Source organism: Maniola hyperantus, chromosome 9 (genome assembly GCF_902806685.2).
Source record: "Maniola hyperantus chromosome 9, iAphHyp1.2, whole genome shotgun sequence".
Taxonomy (NCBI): Eukaryota; Metazoa; Arthropoda; class Insecta; order Lepidoptera; family Nymphalidae; genus Maniola; species Maniola hyperantus.
In genome coordinates, this window is record NC_048544.1 from 4,686,826 (window position 1) to 4,713,190 (window position 26,365).

Genomic DNA, 26,365 nt, shown 5'->3' on the forward strand with positions numbered 1-26,365 from the left:
CTTTTCTGGTGGATTTTTCAAAAAAATTCGCAAATCTTGTCCACAAAATAATACGATACGAACACAACAAAAATATGCCCAATTGCCCAATCCGTCGAATCGTTCTCAAGTGAAGATCTTTCGGGATAGGTAGGTAGGTACGTACCTATGTGGAAATTAATTTTTATTTTTAACTAGCGCGCGGTTGTAGATATGATAACCCTCTACGAAGCCGAAATGTCATTCAAGGCCGATGTACAATATTTTCTGCCGCATACTGTACATACCTAACTTTAACTGCCTGAACTGCAACTGGACCTTAATTATAATAAATCCATATTCTATTGTATGTTGTGGCTTGCGTTGGTTAAACTTCAACTATGTAAGCAGGTAGGTAGATATACCTAAGTGATTTACCTTCATTGCTTTGTCACAGGTTAAAAAGAAAATGTACTTAGTTCACTAGGTACCTGATGATTATGATGGTACTAGTATCTGATGATTCTAAGCAGGCAGGCAGGTAGGAAATGTTGGGTAGGACACATCGAACTTTAGAAAGACGAAAATCATGCCGATTCCCGTCCCAACCAGTTTTGTTGATGTTGAAGTGATTACCGCCGCCCACAGATTAGAGAAGTTTCTTTTATCTATGGCGCCGCCATATGCGAGTGTGTTTCTGACACCCTTCAATCACGTCGCAACGGAGCAACGGAGTGACATGATTTTTCGCATGGGTACCTATAGTTAAAGTCCTGGAGCACTTTCCCTCTAATTACTTGCTACTCAGCCTCAAGGATGCCGTAGTACCTACGTAGGTAATTATAAAATGAAACAATAAAAAATTTCCACTTATTTTATTTGAAATGGCCACTGCTGTAAAAAATATATAAACAAAATGTTGTATCTACCAATTAACATTTTTTCTTAACGACTAAAATTGCGATTTACTATGAATATTCCAAAAACACAGTTTAATTTTTTTTAAGAATAGATACGTGTATAAAAAAGAAGTAAAGGGCATATTCCACCTTCCTAAATCCTACGTCCTAAATGGAATAGTTACCTAACTAACATTCAGGACGTAGGATTTAGGAAGGTGGAATAAGCCCTTAAGTAAAATTTTATAAACAGAATGCCGGCGCTTCACCCTTGTGGTAAACAACAAACAGCATCGGCAAACATCACAGATGGCTTGCTTGTCAATCGGAACGCACAAAGCGTTGACAAGCATATACGCAAACACCCGTCCACACGCTTGCTGTTTGCTGTTTGTGACAAGCATCTGGGGCAGGCATAAAAATAATGAAATACCTACCGAGGCAAAGCGAGAGTGGAGATGTGTGACCAATCAGATTGTTGAAACCTGAAAGACAAGAGAATAAAATTATCACGTTTTCTAACAATAACCTGATAGATCTATTGAACACGTCTCATTGAGGCAAGTTTAATAGACCAATCAGGTTATTACTAGATGATGTGATGATTCTTCCTAAGACTCTAGTCCCAAGGAATTTGAAAAATAGGTATTTGAAGAAACTATTGCAGTCGCGTTGCGCCTGGCCAAGCGAGCGAAAGGGACAACTGCAGGCTGATTTTACCTACAAAAACCTTAGATCAAAAGAAGTTTCGTATTCCAGTTTTCTTCTTCAAACTAGACAGATCTCAAAAATTCTTATCAAAAATTTACAGGAAAATTATATCTATGCGTCTATTATTTTCTTTTTGTTAAAAACTTAGTGTGATAGTCGTCTGAAAGTGGCGATAAAAACGTTTTTCCCGGGTTTTTGGACTGTCATACTTCTTTTAGTGATTATGTTTTGGAAAAAAATCATTGCTCTAGAGGCAGAAATCTATGAAAAAAACGGCGAAATCTGCTTGTATGGAGAAATGGCCATAAAGTCTTCATAATCTAATGGCTAGAAAAACACACATCTCCGTTCCGCTCATCTTGGCTCGTCTCCGCTTCAGTCGAAACGTACCCTAATGAAAAATACTAACAGATTAGTTAGTATCTCATGTAGATATTAGCATCTCATCCTAGAATTGAAATTGAAAACTGTCTATTTTATGACATTAACAATTTTTTGGATTTGATTTAAAACAGGAAAAATTGTAAGTACACATTTTTAAGTTATTTTTTAAGTTATTCATTTTAAAATAAAATATATTTTTGGAATGTTCATGAAAACACTTTTACATTGATTCAAAAACGTAGTTTGACTCTTTAAACCATAATTACAAAAAATATTTGATGCGCAAAAAATAATGCTGGCAAATTTTTTATTATAGAACAAAATTTCACAAATCTTTAAAAAAATGTTTATAAAATATTATTTTACATAAAGTTAAGTAGGTTCGTAAAGTTTCATCATATTACATTAAATTTTTAAACAAACATTCAAAATGATACTTAATAAAAACTACGTTTTCGAAATTTTTTTTTCTTAAACAATCTTTACAATAATTCACAGCTTTGGTCTAATAAGAGCGCACATTTATAAAATATAAACCTTTTTTTCATCTCTCATAATATAAATATCGATTTTTTTACATTTAATCACAATTTTGATACGAAAGATTCCAAAAAAAAACAACTAAATAATAAGTATAACAAAAATGTGCACGCTCCGTTTCAAAATATCTACCATCCCGCGTTTCTAATAGTATCTTATAAATTACGGTAAATAATTTTTATACTAACAAAATTTTTCGAAAAAAAACCGCTAGCGTTTTATCTACACATGTGCGCAAAAAATTTCCCATAAAATTGTACTCGAATATTACAGTTACGGTTTTTACACCTACAACGAAAAAAATGCACAAAAATTCGGAAAAATATAAGGTACAATACACTTAGAGCACCAAAAAAAACATTTAATATTAAAAAAAAGTTATTTTCGATAAGATTCTATAATGACTAAAATATAGTTCAAAAATAATACCCGATTTTAATATACGATAACTCCAAATAGTCTTAAGAAGGAAAGTCTTCTTCCTTAGTTCATATTCCCGAAAAAATTGGCTTTTATTCGCGCCAAACCAGCACAATGCACTTCGCTAAATATAGGCAGTACGAAATCCAATAGTTTAAGATCCACTTTTATGAAAGTATTTTATTTTTATTTACATATTTTTAAATTTGCCGCATCATAAAAAACGAAATTAATTAAAATTATCCCTCCATAATCTTTTTGGAGTGACGTATAATAAATAATCGACAATTTTATCGAAATTGCAAGACTTTTTACTAAGGCTCACGCACATTTACGCGATCCGCACCACAACGGCATTCAATTGATAAAATTCGCATTAGATCTTCCATAACACACACACATATGCAAGGTTAGATGTACTGTTTTCTCACTCGGGCTCGTACAAAATGCACGAGACCAATAAGCGGTGCTTTGCGTTGCGATACCGACCGCTGTGATATGCGCTTAGCTTTATCATGCAATTTAGTTAGAAAACTTTGGCAAGAATTTATTCTATATAATATCGAAATTAACAAAACATTGATTGTGACAAAAACAAAGAAAAATACGTCTTAGACTACGCCTTCGTTAATAATTGCCAAGTAAATTCGATAAAATATCACTTTCCTAAACATTTTATCCTCCTCCATAGCAGTTCTATCAAAATCGACACAGCACTGTAAACCTCCACTTAACTATTGCAGAAATAAATGGAACCTAGGTATACTCTATTTACTACTAACAGCTATTTCTTTCCATCTTTTGCTGTATCGAAAATGATGAAGTTGAAAGATTGCGCATATATCGAAATTAATGGTAACTATAAGGTTCCACGTATAAATAGAATTGAGATATAAAAAAACGAAACTATACTATAAATTGATATTATAAACATAACGAAATTACGAAGGTCTTCACTCACTACATAGGGCCGCAAATATCGGAACGTCACGCGACGCAAGAGATGAGAGATTTTAAGGTGTATTACTCATAATACCAAGACTAGAGCGTCGAGGCGGTTGAGATCTATAGAACGTACTTTGACTTTTTCGAAGACTCAGTTGAAACGAGACAGATTTATATAGATGCTATAACCTAAAGCCGAAATGCCGGCACATCGCGATTGGCCTAGCTAGGCAATCCTCAGAACTGCCTATATTAACTTAATTTTCGTTTTAAACACAAAGATACTTGGATATTTATATATTGTAATATTTTATGTCGTTAACAAGTAAAATTTTCACAAAAATATAGCTTTATTCAAAGTCTAAACAAACTCAACTGTACATAGTTCAAGATTTTGACCTTGGACTGCAAATTAAGGCACTTCTAGGTTGGCCTGAAAACTCGCTACGCCAAAGCAGAAGTTCTGGCTTTGGACCAAGCGCTCTGGACTTTTCAAACTCAAAACATTTACTTACTAGATGATGCCCGCGACTTCGTCCGCGTGGGTTTGGGTTTTTGAAAAATACCGTGGGAACTCTTTAATTTCCCGGGATAAAAAGTCTATGTCCTTCCCCGGGATGTAAGCTACATCTGTACCAAATTTCATCAAAATCGGTTAAACCGTTGGGCCGTGAAAAGCTAGCAGACACACAGACAGTCAGACACACTTTCGCATTTATAATATTAGTATGGATTCAAAATTCTTTCGGATTGTCAACTGTTGAAATAATTGTAAGATGATGTAGGTGATAATTAATTACGTAGACCTAAAACTAAAGCTACGGATTTCATTTATGAAGATTGCCTAGACCAATGGCGATATGCCGGCATTTCGGCTTTGGATTATAACATAGACATAAATCACGTAACTGTTTTAATATAAAAAGTAACATATAAAAATTAAGATCCCAAATTCACCGCGAATCAAAAGATATATTATTAATAATAAATATAGACTGATTCTATGTAGTAACCGAAAACTATCGGTGAGAGCGTCTACCGACTAGATAGTATCAGTACGATTAGTATAAGATTTTACGTCTCACCAAACGTTGCTACAACTCGAGAGTCGAAACACAATACCGTCAAAGTAAAATTGACCTAAAGAGCCTTGAATTGAAGTCAAAATTCAATGCCACCGACTTTAATTTCGCAACGTTTCCGCTTGGAGCGCTGGCTGTAGATGTGTAGACAAACTTGAACTTTAAAACAAGGCAGTTAAGATCCAGTTTACTATAATGCGGAAGGTTTTCAACACTCGAATAATATCAACGTTGGTAAGACATGGAGTTGAAGGTTTTGGAACTAAACTGTTGTCATATACACACATACGTAGCTGTTGTTGTTTTGCATAATTATTTATATTGCACGCAAAAGCGCAATTCAGTCAGCATATCCGAATAAGCTATCTATGTAGTTTATACTAACATTAAAAAGAGGAAAGATATGTTTGTTTGAAATCGATAAACTGTGAAACTACTGAACCGAATTGAATAATTCTTTCACTATTAGAAAGCTATATCAAATTTTACCCAAGCGAAGCCGGGAGGATCAACTAGTTATTAATAAAGTAACAAATCTTTAATCTTATCAAAGAAGTATGTTCCAGTTTTCCTCTTATTCAGATATCAACATTATACATAAATTACTGCTACTAAGTCAGTGGACGCTCAACTTTAAGAAAAAATAAATAGCTATTTGCAAGGCAAAGGAATAAAATCTGAAAAAAATACAGGCAACAAGTACGAGTTTAGTCTGTGCAATATACTTAGTTATTTTTTTTTAATAAAAAATATTTAGTTCATTTAAAAGTTAATCTTTAAAAGAGTCCTTAATTTTTGGTGACACAATATTGCACAGACTTAGCATCTATTCTATATTTCTTTATACTTTGTTTTTAATATCTAATATCTATTTTGAAATTAGAAATCAGTAACTAATAACCAAACCTAACTTAAGAGCCCGCTTCAACGAAGCGACAACTCGTTGGCAGGTGGAGCCTAAAATAGTGCTGGTATAATAGTTCCACAGGTGACAGAAACACATCTATGGAAACAGCATAATTTTAGGCTCCACCCACCAACGAGTTGTCGCTACGATAAAGCGGGCTCTTAATAAAATACATAAGGGCCAATGCAGACACGATGCTTTTAGCACAGCGATCGGCGATTTAGTTGCTTTTCGGCAGCTCGATGTCACGACTGAACGCTCCACTCCGCACACATACAATCTCCGCAGTCCGAAGTTGCAGCGATCAAGTCCATTTTATTACTAGCTCATACCCGAGACTTCGTCCGCGTGGACTACACAAATTTCAAACCCCTATTCCACCCCCTTAGGGGTTGAATATTCAAAAATCCTTTCTAAGCGGATGCCTACGTTATAATAGCTATCTGCATGCCAAATTTCAGCCCGATCCGTCCAGTAGTTTGAGCTGTGTGTTGATAGATCAGTTAGTCAGTCAGTCAGTCAGTCAGTCAGTCAGTCAATCAGTCACCTTTTCCTTTTATATATTTAGACTAACTGATGCCCGCGACTTCGTCCGCGTGGATTTACATTTTTCAAAATCCCGCGGGAACTCTTTGATTTTCCGGGATAAAAAGTAGTCAGTATAAACCAGGGTACAATCTATCTCCATTCCAAATTTCATCCGAATCCGTTCAGCCGTTTTGCGTGATTGAGTAACAAACATCCAAACATCCACTTTCACATTTATAATATTATTAGGATTTCAATTCATTACGGCGATCGAACGCAGAAAGTTGTCAACACGCGATGCAGATATCTGAAACGTGCGATTTCAATACAGCGATCGAACGCAGAAAATCGTCAAAAGGCGATGCAACATCGATACAGTCGCAAAATCGCCGATCACTGATACTAGAAGCATCGTGCGTTAGGGCCCTATTAGGGTCAGGTTACCGTAAGGCGCAACCAGGCTGAGAACAGAGGCGCGGCTAGACGGTGTTCACTTGGTCACTTGACCCGAAAAGTATGCCTACAGAGCACATATCCAGATAAAAACTCCAGAACAGACAAACTTCCCGCAAATTGCTAATGCGCGTGGCCCATTTTAGTGACGTCAGAACTAGACTGAAGTTTCGATCTGACGGTATATATTTTTACTTCAGTATACGTCAAATTACGTGAAAATGACGTAATTTCGATGTTAATGAGACATGGGTCCAGCGGAATAGCAATTTGCGGGGCTTACACAATTGTATTTGAAAAAGACATGTGTCACATACGAGTAGTGGCACTGACTACATATTAGATATTGATGTAGGTGGTTGGTTCACGCACCTTTTGACACCTACGACCGTGCTCCAAAACAAGGCGGCCCGTTACCAGGGTTGATTGTTAGTTACTAATCTCGTAATAATCTGAATTTTGACACCTTTTAAAACTAATATCTTAATATAAAATTATAATCTGTATTTGTCAAAGTCCAAATTGCCGCCATGCCGAACAGACTCAATATAATTTTACAATATAGAGTACAGATAAGAAATATTTACAGTTTTACATTAAAACAAATTTAAAAAAAAAGAAGTAAATCACCAAGAGATTATCGTCGCTTAGAGAAATAAGATTTTAGTAAGTATTTATTTTTTATATAAAATAATATATTTGTATTTAATAACTTTGGAATGTCTTTCATCACTGTAGAATTCTGGATAGGTCCTGAAAATAAAATATTTATGTTTTCATTTATAGTATACTAAATTACTTGCTCTAGCAAGATGTCTACATCAGTGTTTTACATTTTGTAGGATATTAAAAGGTTTTTTGCACAGGAAAAATACAGCAAAACATTGAGGATTACCATTGTAACAATACAAAATTAGAGGAATAACATTACGGATTTCCAATGTTACACACAGGAAAACAACGTAACATTGCGAATTAACAATGTTACACACAGGAAAATAACGGAATAACATTGCAGATTACCAATGTTTCACATAGAAAAATAACGAAATAACATTGCAGATTACCAATGTTACACATAGAAAAATAACGAAATAACATTGCAGATTACCAATGTTACACATAGAAAAATAACGGAATAACATTGTGGATTACCGATGTTACACATAGGAAAATGACGGAATTACATTGCGGATTACCAATTGTTACATATAGGTGAATAAGGTCACATTGCGGATTACAATGTCACACATAGGAAAATAACGGAATAAGAGCCAGCGCGCACCACGGAAAATTTCCGTGATTTTTCCCCGCAAAATCTGTGAACATAGAAGCGCGCGCACCACGAAATTAATTTCGCACCGGATTTTGATAGATTTAAATTCAAATTTACGGATTTTAGAACGCACTCGCCGCACCGCGGTGCGCACTAGCTCTAACATTGCGGATTACGACGGACGAGGTCGTAGGTATTTTCTAATCGGATACACAAAAAATAATTTTGCATGTGTATAACACAGCCTTAATCCATTAAGCCAAGTTAACTAGCAACGAAACACAAAAATCATCTATCATTGTCAAGTCAACTTCTGCAAAATTTCGCAACTAAGACTTGCAGAAATGACTTGATAAGTGTGTTAACACAGTGCAAGTGACTTGACAAAGCTGACTTCTGCAAATTTTATTGCTAGTGGACACTTGCAAAAACTTAACTGTCAATACAAAAATAATAAGAAAATCTATCAAAACGTCCGCTCTAGCATTAAAACTTGCAGAAGTTACTTTCTAATGGCAAAACTTTCAGACAATGACTGGCTGTGAATGTTTACCCAGTACAGCTGTCTTGCCAGAGCTATCTTCTGCAAGTTTCATTGCTAGTGGACGCTTGGCTTACAGTTTTACCTCATATCTCTGCAACAGCTGAGGCGTGTTATAGTGTGCGCCCTCACTGTAGTAAAAAGGCCGCTTCATATTCTGCCCTAAAACAAATTGCAGATTATTTTGGGCACTGGTTAGGAGTGAGCGATTCAAAACGTATACGGGATGTAACCAGAACGCTGGTAAAAACGAAGACAGGTGATAGTAATGCTGATTACTGATATGATATCACAAAAAAAACTATTAAAAATCCCATAATTTTGTAAAAGTTTACGATAAATTGCAAATAAAATATCTGACTGACGCTAGAGGTTTAGTAGAAGAGAGAACGTTGGGAAGGTAGGTTACTCGGAGTCAATGCCGCGTCGTAGGCGGGGCATTGACCCAAGTTTTGCACGCTATACATTGCGGGTTTGAAAAATTCTAAATCAGTAAAAGTACAAAACGAGGCAAATGGTTATTGGTATTGTGTTTAGGTAGTATAACAATAACGCTAAGTTTTTGCTAGCGTTCTGGTTACACCATGTATAATTATTGGATCGATATACTGCGTCAATATCGGCCAAAGCAAAAACTATATATCAGGCGAAACACTATAGGTATTGGTCGTATCCGGCGACCGATTGCGATTTGCAACCATATTTGTATCGCGGTGGAGTCTAAATTCGAAGTTGAACCAATATCGAGAGTCGAGACACGAATGAATGCCGAGCAGACACTATCGCCACCGACAAACCACGTAGGATAACTAAGTATAGACAGCTATACAATACATACGATTCTGAACCTTGACTCTAATATAATTAAGGTCTGTTTGAAAGTTTATTTTAGTATTTTATTATGAAATTTCAACTTTCTCACTAGATTTCAACATGGGGTTATTCAAGGGGCGGATCAACAAATTCCTGAAAGGCTACAACGCATTGGCGGTTCCTCTAGTGCTGCACATGTTCATGAGCGACGGTAATCACTTAACATCAAACGACCCACTTGCTCGTTTGCTCGCTACTTTTATATAATTTAGGCCAAACCATCACTTCCCATCAGGTGTGATCATAGAAAAGTGTGTGCCTATTACTACCCATTTTATAAATGCAAAAGTGTTTGTTTGTTAGTTTGTCCTTCAATCACGTCGCAACGGATCGACGTGATTTTTTGCATGGGTATAGTTAAAGACCTGGAGAGCGACATAGGCTACTTTTTATGCCGGAAAATCAAAGAGTTCCTACAGAGTTTTATAAACCTAAATCCACGCGGACGATTTCGTGGACATCAGCTGGTCTCTATATATAAAAATGAATCGCTGAATGTGTTGCTGATTGCAAATCTCGAGAACAGCTGAACCGATTTCGCTAATACTTTTTTTATAATATTCCTTGAAGTACGAGGATGGTTCTTACGGAGAGAAAAATTTAAAGTATAAAAAAATTAAAGAATCGACTGTTAGGCGGTACGTAGTTCGCCGGGTCAGCTAGTAGTTAATAAAATAAAACCTTACATAGCTGCGTGTGGGCAGCCAAGGCGTTTTGCTTCGCGATCAGCAACTCCGGACCCGGTCTCGACAGCTGGTCGTAGTAGCCACCTGAGAACGTAAAATGGTAAGTCTACACTCGATCCACGGAGAGAAGTTAGTATACAGATTGTAACCAGAACGCTAGCAAAAACTTAGCGTTATTGTTTTACTAAGAGCAACCGCCGAGTTTCTTGCTGGTTCTTCTCGGTAGGAAAGGCATTCCGAACCAGTGGTAGATGCATCCGACTATTCGAAAGTACTTGTAAAAGTTTATTTGAATAAAAAAGATTTTTATTTTATTTATTTATTTACTACCTAAACACAATCCAATACCAATAACTATTTGCCTTGCTTTGTAGTTTTAGTGATTTATTATTAACAACCCCGCAATGTAAAGCATGCAAGACTTGGGTCTATGCCGGCCTACGACGTGGCATTGACTCCAAATGGCCTACTTTCGCAACATTCGTTGACCTCTAGCGTCAGTCAGATGTTTTATTTGCAATATATCCTGAACTTTTACAAAATATACGTTTTTTTTGGTGTTATCATATCAGTAATCATCAGTAGTATGGACCTGTCTTCGTTTTTGCTAGCGTTCTGGTAACACCCTGTATATTGCTTGAATCGCATATGACTCCGTAAAGTCAACAGGTAGGGACCCATCGAAAAGCAGGCAGACGTCTTAACCACTAGGCTATCACTACATATAAAAAGTTAGTCCTGACAATATTTTTAAGTCAAAAAATGTTGTTAAATTAAAAATTTTACTATAGAAATGACTCTCTCACAGACTCATCAATGCCCAGCCCAAACAATAGGACCTAGAGGCTGAAATTTTGCACAGAGGTTCCTTTCGAAATGTAGACAAGGAGAAAGGCCAGATTTTTCGAAATTCACACGAGATAGGAAATAAAGATTTAATTTTCGTCAAGCTAAGACTCGGGCGGTCGCTAATAATACATGAAAGTATAGAACTCCATTAAATACCTGTAACATTACTGGGTGTATTTGAGTAATAAGGACTGCCCTGTGGTTGCATGACGTTTTCACGACCTAAAAAAAAATACACTATAATAATAAAATTTTGCAACCCACCGCATTTTTATTTTATCCTAAAACCCTATTATTACTATAACATGGTATTATAAAATATCACTAATGCTGTATAAAAGATGGCGGCCGCAAAACCTGTTTAATTTTGCGCGAACTAGCAGAAAGTACAAAGCTGTTACATCATCGCACTTGTGCGATCACTACCCATATTATAAATGCGAAGTGTGTTTGTTTGTTGGTTTGTTGATTTATTGCTTTATTGGTTTGTTGGTTTGTCCTTTAATCACGTCGCAACGGAGCAACGGATAGACGTGATTTTTTGCATGGATATAGTTAAAGACCTAGAGAGTGACATTGGCTACTTTTTATCCCGGAAAAGCAAAGAGTTGCTAAGAAACCTAATTCCACGCGGACGAAGTCCTAGTTATAGACCTAGACCTAGGTCTACTTAATTGTTATTACTTGTTTTTTATCTGTATTATTAATTTTTTTTTTTGTGTTCCTTATATAATTTATGGCAGCACTCAGCAACTTAAAGTCAATAAAATTTGTTATTATTTATTTATATTTAAACTGATCATATAAAACTTACAACAAATTAATTGATAAACTGGTCAAGTACGAGTCGGACTCGCACATGATAGGGTTCTGTACCATCGTGCATCGTTCAAGAAATAAGACTATTTTTCATTCTGCCAGACATTATACACGTGCGGCCTGTGGGTCAAATATACACAGAAGACCTACAATGCGCTCTGAGTGCAATACAATAACGCCTTCAGGGTGATGTTGGGGCTCCCCCGACACTGTAGTGCATCGGCTATGTTTGCGTATGCGTACTAGTGATGTGCCGGATCATCAAAAATGTAGATCCGCGGATACGGATACGGATCATTGGCGTCAAGATCCGCGGATACGGATACAGATCTTAACTTTCTTATTCAATCGGTGTCGGTGTGCGTGACCTTGAAACGATAGTTGACGCCACTTGACGCTTTGCGTGGCAGAACATGTGCATTGTGCGGCGCATGTATGGCGCGGGTCTTTCTTTTGTTTTGTTTATAATTTAGTGTTACACTGGCCAGCAATAAAGTTTGCATTTGTTTGTTGTTTGTTGTGGAATTATTTAATAGTATTTATTGCTACCTAATCACCTAAAAATAGAATTTAATCTGTGTACCTATTAAAAATTAATAAGGTAAAAGATCCGCAAAAAAAGTAACGGATACAGATCTTTATTTTCCCGCGGATATCCGCGGATACGCATACGGATATCCGGAACATCACTAACGCGTACACGGATGACTTTTATTCAGTCATGCGCAAACAAGTTGCATCGCTGATGTGCAGAGTGAGAGGGAGCACCAACGCCATACTGAGTGTTGTTAGTGAAAAGCCTGACTGCCGCATATTGCGGCACTTCATACATACACATGTGTAAGTATCCACTGCCTCAGTGCGTGCCGGCAAATATTTAAATTAAGGTTTTTATTTTAATTACATACATGTAAGTTATACGCACTAACATAGTTTTAAGTCTTTAAATATTACTACTATTTACTAACACCATATGGACCACGGTCTGAAATAAAGAATTTTATTTTATTTTTTTCCTCAATTTACGGTATTCGGATTTTTCTCTTTACTTGTGTTATAAGACAATGCTACCAGGATGGTTCTAGTTCAACGGCAAGTACCCGTAGGTTTTGATTCCCTTGACTGGTCTTGACAGACACACAGCTTAAGCCAGACCAGCGGGGTGATTCGTTAACTCAGTTTCTAACACTGAATGATAGCCACCGAGCTCATTTTATAAATATTTTAGTATCACCCAGTGAAGTAGAAATGTAGAACCAACCAACCTTGGTTGCTATCATTTAGTGTTAGACACTGAGTTAGCGAATCACCTAGCAGATAAGGGTTCCTTTTTAAAAAAAAATCACCAACCAGTGAGGGATTCTGGCTCCTCCTGTTTGACCTGATGCTGGATCTGATCCATTAATCTCTGCTGCTCCAACGCCCTTCTTTGGCTCTCGTACATTGTGCCCGCATCTAAAAACAAAAAGAATTTCTTCAAACTTGAAGCTAAATGTATAAAATACTAGCTGATGCCAACTCATCTCTTTGATTTTCCGGGATAAAAAGTAGCCTATATGTTAATCAGGGTATAGTCTATCTCCATTCCAAATTTCATCCAAACCCGTTCAGCTGTTTTTGCGTGATTGAGTTACAAACATCCAAACATCCACACTTTCACATTTATAATATTATTAGGATTAGGATTCGAACCGAACATTTTGATATTTATTATCTCAATCATTTTACATATTAAAAAATAAAAACATAGTTTTTCTTGTAATTTTTCATAGCTCATTTTGATATGTCTCACTAAAACTGATGGTCAGACCTATTAGCACAATTATCATTCATGTTCAAGTATCAGTCATTTGTTCACACAATTTATTCAACGATAATAAGGATAATGCACATGACAGGAAATCTGTACTGACTGAACACGCTGACATGAACTATTTTATGACTCAAGGCTAGGCGGAGCGATGCCTTTCCTAAAAAATTTACTGTAAGTACTACTACCGTCATAAGTTACGCCGATGTACTTGCGTAGAAATCTTATTTTATTTGTGCCAAAAACATCACTACTCATATTATCACTATCACTACTTATATTATAAATGCGAAAGTGTGTTTGTTTGTTGGTTTGATGGTCTGGTCCCATCACATAAAACCGCTCTCATCAATAATAGTTTTAACGTTATGGCAGTCAAAATTGTAAACAAACTACCTTTGGAAATAAGAGAACTTGTAAATATAAATAAAATAGAAAGCCTTAAAAAGAAGTTATTCGAATATTTAATTAAAAATATTTTTATAGTGTTGACGAATATCTAAGATGTCATTTTTTCCTTTAGGTTGTATTGATGGTTACCTTTTGACATATTTTGTATTAAATACTATCTCGTTTTTTATTCTTTTTTGACTAACCCTCTAACAAATAAACCTGGAATAGCGGTGGAATAGTTATACTCTGTTTTGTCTTTCTCTGTCATCAGTAATTTGACATTTGAAGGCAAAAGACAAAACAGAGTATAACTATTCCACCGCTATTCCTGGTTTATTTGTTAGAGGGTAAGTATTTAATTTGGCTAATTTTATCAAAACTATGTACACGTTGTTAGGTATATCATAACATATTGCATGCTAATAGGCCGAATTTGGCTGTACCTTTTTGTTTTTTGTAACATCTCCACTGTTTACCCAGATTAGCAATAAAGAAATTTGTATTTGTATTTGTTGATTTGTTGGTCCACAACAACCTATCCTTCAATCACGTCACAACGAAGCAACGGATTGATTTTTTGAATGGATATAGTTGAAGACCTGGAGAATATGACATAGGCTACTTTTTATCCCGGAAAATTAAAGAGTTCCCACGGGACTATTGGTAGTTGCCTACTGCGCTATGTTTTGTAAGCGCGAAATATGAGCGAGATAGCACGCGTCGCTGTTGTTCTTGTGTTTAAAATCTCAGGTATAGTACACGACAGGTCTAGATCGCAATCGGGGTAGGGACACCCCGCTCACCCGCTCAGCCCCCACGCTTACCCGGTGCGGGATAGTGCGGGTGACGTGGGGGTGTGCGGGGCGTCCCCTCACCTCATACCCCCATTGCCATGTAACGAATGTCATATTTTGGACATTCGCGAATGCGAATATCTGCTGCCAACATTCGCGAATGCGAATATTCAGTTTTTGTTTATTTTGGCGCCATTTTTATTTATTTTTATGGCTTGGTGACCTTGGCGACAGTCCCGTTACCAAAATGATAAAGAGAAGACTGATAATGTGATTACGAGGTTAAGTTACTTTTTATTTTATGTATATTAAAAAATATAAGAAATTAATGGGTTTTGTTTTATTAACCAACTATTAAATCAATTTTTTTTATATTCGCAAAACATTGACAGTAATTTCGCGGAATGCGAATGCGAATATGCAAAAATATGCCAATATTCGCGAATGCGAATGCGAATATTCGTTACATCACTAATATTTATGCAGCTATAACAAATTTCTATAACTGTGCCACAACTTTACAGCTCTAATAGTTTCTTTTTAAAATGGCTGGGATGCACACACAGATAGACTAGACGTAACTACTTATAAGGCTTTCTTGTTTTACTACGGAACCCTAAAAACGTGACACACAAGTGTAAAAGTTCCGTTTTCTACAATAACGTACGGTACCCTAAAAGCGTATTATTTATTCATAAATGTATGTTTTCCTTGTTATATTTAAACAAGTTTTTGCATTGTTAGCTTCGATTAAGATGACGGTTAGGAATTATAAAGTTGAAAACATTTAATTTGCTGAAAACGTCACACGCCGACTTTAAAAGAACCGGCCAAGTGCGAGTCCGACTTGCGGACCGAGGGTTCCGTACTCGGGTATTTTTTTTCGACATTTTGCACGATAAATCATAAACTGTTATGCATAAAAATAAATAAAAAACTGTTTTAGAAATGTACAGGTAAAGCCCTTTCATATGTTACCTTACTTGGTATAGTAATCTTACTTTAAAAGTTGAAAATACTAAATATTAGTTCACAACACATTTTAATTCATTTTGTGACGTAACCACAAATTCCCGGTTATCGGATTTTTCCTTTACTTGTGCTGTAAGACCTACCTACCTACCAAATTCCATGATTCTAGATCAACGGGAAGTACCCTATAGGTTTTCTTGACAGACACGACAGACGGACAGACATCAAAGTGATCCTATAAGGGTTCCTTTTCGCCTTTTGGGGTGTGGAACCCTAAAAGAAAAAAAAATTATCAAAATAAGGTTAGTACGATGAACGTTATTTTCCTTATTTTCATAAAAGGATTCATATTTTGTTAATCATTAGTTAATTTATTATCTTCTTATTGTTATATATATTTCATTTTAATCTAAATATATAAAAGGAAAAGCTGAATGACTGACTGATCTATCAACGCACAACTCAAACTACTGGACGGATCAGGCTGTTTGGCATGCAGAGATAGCTTTATGACATAGACATCAGCTAAGAATTTTCGAAAATTTGACCCCTAAGGGGGTAAAATAGGGGTTTGAAATTTGAGTAGTCCACGCGGACGAAGTCGCGAAAGATATAGATGCAAAAGTGTGTTTGTTTGTTGGTTTGTCCTTCAATCACGTCGCAACGGTGCAGCGGATTGACGTGATTTTTTGCATGGGTATAGATAAAGACCTGGAGAGTGACATAGGCTACTTTTTATCCCGGAAAATCAAAGAGTTCCCACGGGATTTTTAAAGGCCCCACCAGTTTAATCGATTGGGACGAAATTGGGCTCAGCATCTCGGAGCTAAACATAATTAAGCTACTTTTTATCCTGGAAAATCGAAAAGTTCCCACGGGATTTTTAAAAGCTCCCACGCGCAATAAGCCGCTGGCATCATCTAGTAACTAAATAAGACACTCACCAATCTGCTCCTTACTCCGTTCATAAAGAAACTTGTCCTCCTCATTGCCAAAATCTATTTCCTGCTTTATATGACTTTCGTTAAAAAAATTCTGGTTCTCCGTGATCCTGTGTTGCTCCTGCAGGATCTGCAGATTGTGCTGCTGGTTCCGCAATATCTCCACGCTGTCTTGGTAGGAGGACGGATAGCTGTACGGCTCAGGTCTCTGGTACTCTTTCTCGGTGAAAGTGTACACATCTGCCGCTTTCTGGTATCCATTTTCGACCACCTGTTTTGGGTAGTCCATTTTGTCGTAACCGTTGTGGGATTTCCTTTCTAAAGCGTACTTTTCTGCTTCTTTGTTATATTCCTCGTTAGTCTGCGGTATATAATCTTCTGTGGTTTTGGAGAAGTCTTTTGGCATTTCGTATTTTTTCGCCTCGTTGTATTGTCCATAGGATCCATTGTAAGACTTTTCTGATTCGCTGAAACTGTTCTGCTGATCGTCTTCTTCGGAGTTTACTGGATCTGTTTGCATGATCGCATCCTGTTTCCTTGGTTTTTGTATGGTCTGTGTTTGGTTCTGTGGTGTACTGCCATGCGGTGAACTGCCGTGCGGTGTGCTACCGTGTGATGTACTGCCGTGTGGTGTACTACTGTGCGAAGTACTGCTGTGTGGTGTACTGCTGTGTGGAGTACCCGGTTTCTGTATGGTCTGGATGTGGTTGTGTGGTGTACTCGGGGGTATATTCTGTGGCGCTATGGAGCTCGCGATCGAGCTCAACGTATGGAGCCGATAGTTTAACTGCAAGAAAAAATTATTCATTTACAATTTATTTTTTACAGAGTACTTTAAATAACTAATGTTTGTCAAAAGCTTGTGCTAGGATTAGGCACGACAATAGGGTTTGAACTGCTGACCTTTCGGAATTCAATTCGCTCCTTAACCGCTGAGCTATTGAGGCTCCAAAGATGTAGTAGCCACTTGAGATCAAGTCACGAGCAAGAACGACATAGTTGTATTATTGTATCTTTATCGTGCAAGTTAGAAATACGTATATGTTGAAAAGGAGGCATGCTCTTAAGAAGACAAATGGTCTATTAATTATATCATACACACACTAGCTTATGCCCGCGACATCGTCCGCGTGGAATTAAGCACATTTCAAAACCCCCTATTTTATTTTAACACCCCCCCCCCCCCCCCCCCCGCTCCTATCTACATGCCAAATTTTAGACCGATCCGTTCAGTCAGTTAGCTATTCCTTTTATATATTGAGATAGTATAAAAATGACAAAACATACATTACTTTCATGTTGGTCCGGCGATAGAACTTCTGATGGTGTTAGAGGCAATGGTAAGGGTGTCTGACTCAAACTTGACCACTTCTCTGATTTGCAGCTGAAATAGTTTTATGCCACTTAAACTTTGTATGAAAGGTATTGTGTGGCAAAGACAAACAACAGTCTATGGCACTTTCTACGCTTGGTTAATAATTATGAAAAAATTAAATAATGATATTTTTTATTTACATACATCTCTTTAGTATTAAAAATCATTGGTTTCTTGGCAAAATAATGCTTTGAGAATATTTTTTTCCCCTATAAAATACACTGCAGGCCGACCAAGATTACAATTTTTTTTCGTCGGACGAGAGAATCGCGGCGATAGACTCTAGACCAATCTCCACAGGGCGATACTATCGCCGACGATAGTTGGTCGGAGTCGTCGCGAATCCCTCGTCAGACGAGATTTTTTTTTATTATATATATTACTAGCTGATACCCGCGACTTCGTCCGCGTGGATTTACGTTTATCAAAATCCCGCGGGAACTCTTTGATTTTCCGGGATAAAAAGTAGCCTATGTGTTAATCCAGGGTATAATCTATCTCCATTCTAAATTTATTTCAGCCAAATCCGCCCAGTAGTTTTTGCGTGAAGGAGTAACAAACACACACACACACACACAAACTTTCGCCTTTATAATATTAGTGTGATTATTTACTGTTTTTGTTGGTCAAAAATTTTATTTGCGCGAGTTTGAATAGCTAATGTACATAACTAGGTATGAAAAACACTTGGGACTGCATTTTTAGCACTCTAAAGATGGAATACTGTACCTAATAGATTGGTCCTCTTTTTTGCTCTCCCTGTATTTGACTGTGCGACTCTTACGGATCACCATCACTGTGCCATCGGGGTTCAGTTTGGGTAGATTCTGTGACGGGATCGCGTCTTTTGACAGGGTCTTCCATTGTCCTGGAAATAATGGAGAACACCAATGTATTGAAATGCTAAATTATATTAATAAAAAAAATATGAGCTCAGCTATTCCCTATTTTACAATACATGCAGTATTACAGAAATGCAGAAATTAAAAATGTGTAAGTCTGCGACCCAGGTGAGAGCGGGTGCGTCCTGCGGGGAGGCCAGCGTGTAGAGCAAACTCTTGATATAATTTACAAGAAATTGGAAGGAAGACGCGTGGACGCGTTCTTATCTACAGCGGGTCCGAGAAGCATCGTACCCGCTGGACGCACCTGCTCCCAGCTAGGCCGCAGCCTTACACTTTTAATTTGCGCGACGCATTTGCAACTTTACAGCGGCAGTCATTACAACGCCGTTTGTGACTATAAAGCCCATTACGCACGGTCGACAAGTCGCCCGGTCGGGCGTTTCAGTCGAAAAATTATTCTGTAATATCCATCTCACCGCTCTCAAAATCTCTTAAATTGCGAGATCAAAGTTCTTCGCGCCAGATCTCGCCTTGGGTAGATTTTAATCGAGATTACTTTCCATAGCATAATATCTCTGATTGAAAGGCAATCACGCTATTTTTTATAATATTATAAGATTTGTAAAGTTTAATAAACCAAAAATTAAGTTTTTTTAATAATTAATGAAGTATTTTTGAGGTACATTTTACCTAGGCTACAATAAAAATAAATAAACTTCTGGGAACACATTTGAAAGTAATAATTATAAACAAGTATTATGTTAAATATTCTAAGTTTATCTGTTTCCTTGTTTATCACGCGTGAATCAATTCATGGACGTACATAAACAATTCTTTGATGCATGAGGGTTTTCCCAATATTAATGATACAATTAGGTCAGATCCGGAGCAAAGTTTTAAGAAACGTTTTATTACTGTAACTATGCCAATGTGCCTAATTCTGTTGTGCCTAAATCTTTAAACTAAATTGACAAGTCTAAATCTAATGGTTTGATTTTTAATTCGATGGAATTCTGACTGTTGTCATTTTGAACATTAGGTGGGATTTTCGCAGGTATTTATTCTGAAGATTTTTGTATGAAAAACAGGGTTATCAGCTGAAGTTCTATTTTTACCCCAAATCACCTTATAATATAACAAGCTTATTCCAACGACGTCATCCGCGTGGACTACACAAATTTCAAACCCCTATTTTACCCCCTTAGGGGTTAGCAATCTGCATGCAGAATTTCAGTATGATCTGTCCAGTAGTTTGAGCTGTGCGTTGATAGATTAGTCAGTCAGTCAGTCAGTCAGTCAGTCAGTCAGCTTTTTCTTTTATGGTTGTAGATAAGTGTTGAAAATAATCATATTTGATTTTTAGTCTACCACTAGTAAACTTTCTAGTTTAGATAATAGATAGTTGCCGTGGGGTACGACGCAAAGAGAGTGAGATTGAATACTGACACTGTTCATATGACGCTTTACGCGAAGCTTACATTGTCCAAGCGTAAGTACAAGCCCCATATACTATTATATCTCTTATCTCCTATCCTAACCTATCCTACCCACGCATGACGCAATTTTAATGACGAAATTTATTACCAAAAGTTAGCGTGAAACATAAACAACAGTGTCTCCAACGTTTATTAGTAATGACGTATGACCATGTTAGTCACACATGCAAAAATCATTTTAGTTCTGTGCCAGTAACATCCGATCATTTGCAATTATTAATTACAAAAATGTCGTTTTAAACTTTTAAAGGAATGCGAGTTTCTTTTTTGCTCAAAGATTAAAATGGTGATTCAGTCCGGAAACGCAATTTTTATTCTTTTAACCATTATAATAATAATATGTTACAAGCCATGAATATTTCTTACAATAATAATATATTTTTACGACTATGTATTCAAGTATTAAAGCAGCAGATAGCCTAGTAGTTAAGACGTCCGCCTCCTATTACGAAGGTCGTTGATCGATCCCGGCCACGCACCTCTAACTTTTCGGAGTTAAAACGCTTATAACTCCGAAAAGTAAAAAAAAAAGCAATTAAATATCACTTGCTATAATGGTGAAGGAAAACATCGCGAGGAAACCTGCATGCCTGCGAGTTCTCCATAATGTTCTCAAAGCTGTGTGTAGTCTGCCGATCCGCACCTGGTTGATTTAAATGAAATTTGGTACAGAGGTAGCTTGCGTGCCGAGGAAGGACATCGGCAACTTTTCATCCCGGAAAATCAAAGGGTTCCTACGGGATTTTAAAAAACCTAAATCCACGCGGACGAAGTCGCGTGCATCATCTAGTCTAAATATATAAAAGGAAAAAGTGACTGACTGACTGATCTATCAACGCACAGCTAAAACTACTGGACGGATCGGGCTGAAATTCGGCATGCAGATAGCTATTATGACGTAGACATCCGCTAAGAAAGCATTTTTGAAAATTTTACCCCTAAGGGGGTGAAATAGGGGTTTGAAATTTGTGAAGTCCACGCGGACGAAGTCGCGAGCATAAGCTAGTGTATTATAAATGCAAAAAGAAAGGTCAGATAAGACAATACATATATTCAAACATTATCAATTATTATGTAACGTAAGATATTGTCAAAACTCCAAAGTTAGTGTTTTTATTCAAAATCTTTCATGTTATGTCATTGAATTCTGTATTTGATTAGATAGTGCTGAATATTTTTGTTAGCTACTGTGCGTTATAGTCTTATCCCCTTTATGCCCTTTTTACAGTCCCAGCTGTCCCACACACCATAATGAAAAAGTGCGAGTCAGGCTCGCGCAATGAGGGTTCCGTACTACAGTCGTATGTTTTCGACATTTTGCACGATAATTCAAAAACTATGATGCATAAAAATAAATAAAAACCTGTTTTAGAATGTACATATGAAGACCTTTCATATGATACCCCACTTGATATAGTCACTCACTTGGAAAGTTGAAAATACTAATTATTAGTTCATGACCACAATTTTTTTTTGTGTGATCTAACCCTAAATTCGCGGTTTTCAGATTTTTCCCCAAATGTCAGCTATAAGATCAACCTACCTGCCAAATTTTATGATTCTAGTTCAACGGGAAGTACCCTGTAGGTTTCTTGACAGACAGACAGACAGACAACAAAGTGATCCTATAAGGGTTCCGTTTTTCTTTTTGAGGTACGGAACCCTAAAAAAGCAACAATAAAATTAATTGTACAGTAATAGTTGCAGTGTAATTTAGAAATGAGTGTGTCATTTTTATAACATACAGTTACCAGTGGCCCTACCGCGGTTGTTTGACAGCTACAATGTCACGATCGCAATCATCTCTGATTGGTTAATGCTCGCTCACTATTGGCCACAATGCATTGTTGCAACAAGAATCGCACAAATTCAGCCAATCAGAACAATTGAGATTGTAATAATGATTGATGCAGGTTTTAGACAATCACCCTACAGATATTTTATCCTGTATGACTAAACGAAGTTTGCTTCGTATACAACAGTTGGAACTAGATCATATAAACTTTAACCCTTGTAATCTGTTCGCCATAAAAACTACTTAGTGAGTGGTCCGTAGAATAGAAATTGTATTAAAGATGACTTGTTTATTAATTAAATGTTACTAATTTTCCTCATGATTATTTATATAATACTGGCTGCAACCCGCGACTCTGTCCACGTCCCGCGGGAACTGTCTTTTTCCGTGGATTTTCCAAAAAAAATCTTTCATATAAACCTTATCCTTACAAATTACAAACAATAAAAAAACAAGGCCAAGTGCGAGTCAGGCTCGCGCAACGAGGGTTCCGTAAAACAGTCGTTTATTTCGACATTTTGCAAGATAATTCAAAAAAAAAAAAAGAAAAAAAAAAATGTTTTAGAATGCACAGGTGAAGACCTTTCATATGATACCCCAATTGAAATAGTTATCGTATTTCGAAAATTGAAAATACTTATTTTTAGTTCATGACCACAATTAAATTTTTTTTGTGTGATGTAACCACAAATTCACGGTTTCCAGATTTTTCCCCAAATTTCTGCTATAAGACCTACCTACCTGCCAAATTTCATGATTCTAGGTCAACGGGAAGTACCGTGTAGGTTTCTTGACAGACAGACAGACAGACAGACAGACAGACAGACAGACAGACAGACGGACGGACGGACGGACAGACAGACACAGACAACCAAGTGATCCTATAAGGATTCCATTTTTCCTTTTGAGGTACAGAACCCTAAAAAGTAGCCTATGTCCTTCCCCGGGATGCAAGCTATCTCTGTACCAAATTTCGTCGAAATCAGTTTAATGGCTGGGCCGTGAATGGCTAGTAGGCAAACAGACTGACAGACACACATTCACATTTATAATATCAGTATGGATATGTCAATAGCTTAATTACCCTACTACTAGTATCTAAATTAAAAATGCTATGCCCAAACTGACATGATGCCCGTAGTTGTCTGTGTAAATTTAGGTCTGTTAAAAATCCTATGAGAATTCTTTGATTTTCCAGAATAAAGGGAGCCTATTTCCGTCTTCAAAAAGAAAACTGTCTCTGTACTCCTTCAAATAGATGATGCCCATAATGATGGCATCCACATGAAATCAGGTTTTTAACCGGCCAAGTGAGAGTCTGCAGGCTCGCGCAACGAGGCTTCCGTACTACAGTTGTATTTTTTCGACATTTTGCACGATAAATCAAAAACTATGATGCATAAAAATAAATAAAAATTTGTTTTAGAATGCACAGGTGAAGACCTTTCATATGATACCCCACTTGATAAGTTATCTTACTTTGAAAATTGAAAATACTAATTATTAGTTCATGACCACAATTTAATTTTTTTGTGTGATGTGACCACAAATTCACGGTTTCAGATTTTTCCCCGAACGTCTGCTATAAGACCTACCTACCTGCCAAATTTCATAATTCTAGGTCAACGGGAAGTACCCTGTAGGTTTCTTGACAGACCGACAGACAGACAACAAAGTGATCCTTTAAGGGTTCCGTTTTTCCTTTTGAGGTACAGAACCCTAAAAAGTAACCTATGTCCATCCTCGGGATGTAAGCTATCTCTGTGCCAATTTTTTTTAAAATTGGTTAAGTAAATGGACGGGCCTTGAAAATGTAACAGACACACAAATAGATGCTTTTGTATTCATATTAGTGTGAATTATATTATGTACATATCTGTCTGTGTATGTTTTATATAAAATTTGGTACAGAGATTGCTTGTACCATAGATAGGCGTAGGATAGTTTTAATCCTGGAAAAATAAAGAATTCCCACAGGATTTTTAAACTTAAATCTGAATCAAAACAAAATCACAAGCAAAAGCAAGAATTATAAAAGTCTATCACTATGGACAGTTCAATAAAGAAAATACAAAATAAGAAATATTTGAATAAAACTTATTTATTTAGAGTTTTTGAATTGTGACTCACTTTTTGACATTCATCTAAATTGTTTGTGAACTACATTCACTTTTACCAATCATACCAAAACTTTCCTTTTTTGGAAATTATTTCAATATTAACTCAATGAATTACACACTTAAAGTCAGGGAAAATACTTATTCCAAAATTTTATAACTCAACATGCCTATAAAGCAGACAATAAGTTCGGAAATAACCCAAAATTTGCTACTGGTTCATCCTTGGAACAAAAAATTAAATGAAAAACCTTCCTATAACAACATGTTACAAGAAAGTTACAAAAACACCTTTCATTTATTGTTGAAGGTGAATATTAAGTACTTATTATTTTAAAAATGTGGCATTGAACATTATATTCCAATAAAAAATTCAGAATCTGCTAAGACAAAAACACTTTGTACAGTTAAGTATAATTTGGCAAGCAAAAGACAACCAATGATCTGGGGGAATCACAATACATCTTATAGGTTAGGAGTCCATCTGACAAACCCAAATTTAAGTAAAATAGCTATTGCTAAACCTAATTAACTTTTTACTCATCAGGTGGGAATAAACTTTGTATCTACTTAACTATGACCTGCCAAGTACTAGACTGAAGATTATTATTTATAGATTTTAAAAATTAATTAAGTAAGAAATCTATCCAAAGTAAAGAAGTAGGTATATAACTATTGTTTATAAACAATCACTTAAATTTTTTCTATTTGTTTACATCATTATGTTAGCGAATGTTACGATTTCAAAGGAAAATCAAGATTTTTTTGTTTCAACTGCAGTATTTTTAACAGCAACAATACAGGAAAAGTTAACTTTAAAACAATGACGAAACATCGTGCATATTTTTTCGCAAAAAAAGCGTAATTTGACGAAAATTTATGCCACAAATAAAAAATAGGTCTTCTGAATGTCAAACGTACAAGATAAAGGGCACTGCCGAAGTTTTTTACGCGATTATATGCAAAATCCGGTCTCTCATATATTTCCGGCGCTGTGTAGTGTGTTTTCCCTGACGCAAAAAAATCGCGTAACGTCGACCATGACTCATCCGAGAGTGAAAACTTGTGATAAATTCTAAAATATACTAGCCAGACATGGAAAAACCCAAATACCTTTATTCTTACCCATTGTTGTGGCATTGTAATCCGCTTGGGTGAAGTGGAGGCTGCATACTTTTGAGTATTTTGTATACGGTTTCCCGCGTTTCAGTATGTTATTCCACTTATCAGCCATCGTTACGTCCCGAGGAAAACGGTGGAACTTTACGTTTTTAGTCTTGCCGGCGAGCGAAGTGCATTGTGGAACTGTACAATAATAACCCATCTTTTTTGTCGATTTCGCATCAACCTTTGTTATGATCACTCACGACAACCGCGAGGTTGTCCTTAAACACAACACCGTAGCGGAGGACTGTGAAATTATTTGTTGAGATGGCTATCACGTTTGCAAAAATTAGAATCATCACACTGCAGCCTTGAAATATTTGACATGTATTCGCCTTTTTTTCCCTTCCCCACTTCACACTTTTTCAGAAAAATGGCCTCTTGAGCTCAGAGACATAGAGTAGAGTCTGAGCATAGAGTAGTATTCATATTATATTAGCTCAGAGACAATAATATAGAATTTAGTGCGCACAGATAACAAAGTCACAACCAAACTATTTAAGGGGTAGTCCACATTAAAACATAAAGGTTTACCCCGTTTACCCACATCTCATCAACACCACAGACCTGAACTGGCCTTTTGGCCAGAATCCAGTAGGGCGATTGTCTAACACCTGCATCAATCATTATTACAATCTCAATTGTTCTGATTGGCTGAATTTGTGCGATTCTTGTTGCAATAATGCATTGTAGCCAATAGTAAGCGAGCATTACCTAACCAATCAGAGATGATTGCGATCGTGACATTGTAGCTGTCAAACAACCGCGGTAGGGCCCCAGATAAATCTTCTG

The 26,365-nt window shown here is 36.6% G+C and overlaps 1 protein-coding gene across 5 annotated transcripts in view; it reads right to left on the reverse strand.

The window, feature by feature from the left end:
- LOC117985634 (uncharacterized) overlaps positions 1-25,965 on the reverse strand; it is a 221,140-nt gene extending 195,175 nt beyond the window's left edge. For 2 of the 5 annotated variants that reach the window (XR_011237097.1, XR_011237096.1), the window contains exons 1-9: positions 25,523-25,965; positions 18,886-19,024; positions 18,069-18,165; positions 16,785-17,568; positions 13,222-13,326; positions 11,209-11,274; positions 10,204-10,287; positions 8,730-8,806; positions 6,394-7,580 (exon numbers count right to left, since the gene is read on the reverse strand). Coding sequence is in view for 2 of the 5 variants with exons in the window: in XM_034972408.2 (XP_034828299.1) it covers positions 7,557-7,580; positions 8,730-8,806; positions 10,204-10,287; positions 11,209-11,274; positions 13,222-13,326; positions 16,785-17,568; positions 18,069-18,165; positions 18,886-19,024; positions 25,523-25,733 (1,587 nt within the window). In the remaining 3 variants the exon portion in view is untranslated. Of the gene's footprint in view, positions 1-818; positions 7,581-8,729; positions 8,807-10,203; positions 10,288-11,208; positions 11,275-13,221; positions 13,327-16,784; positions 17,569-18,068; positions 18,166-18,885; positions 19,025-25,522 lie in introns of those variants that run through there. The other 3 variants (XR_011237098.1, XM_034972409.2, XM_034972408.2) reach the window with 3 other exon arrangements.
- Positions 25,966-26,365: the final 400 nt, after the last annotated feature.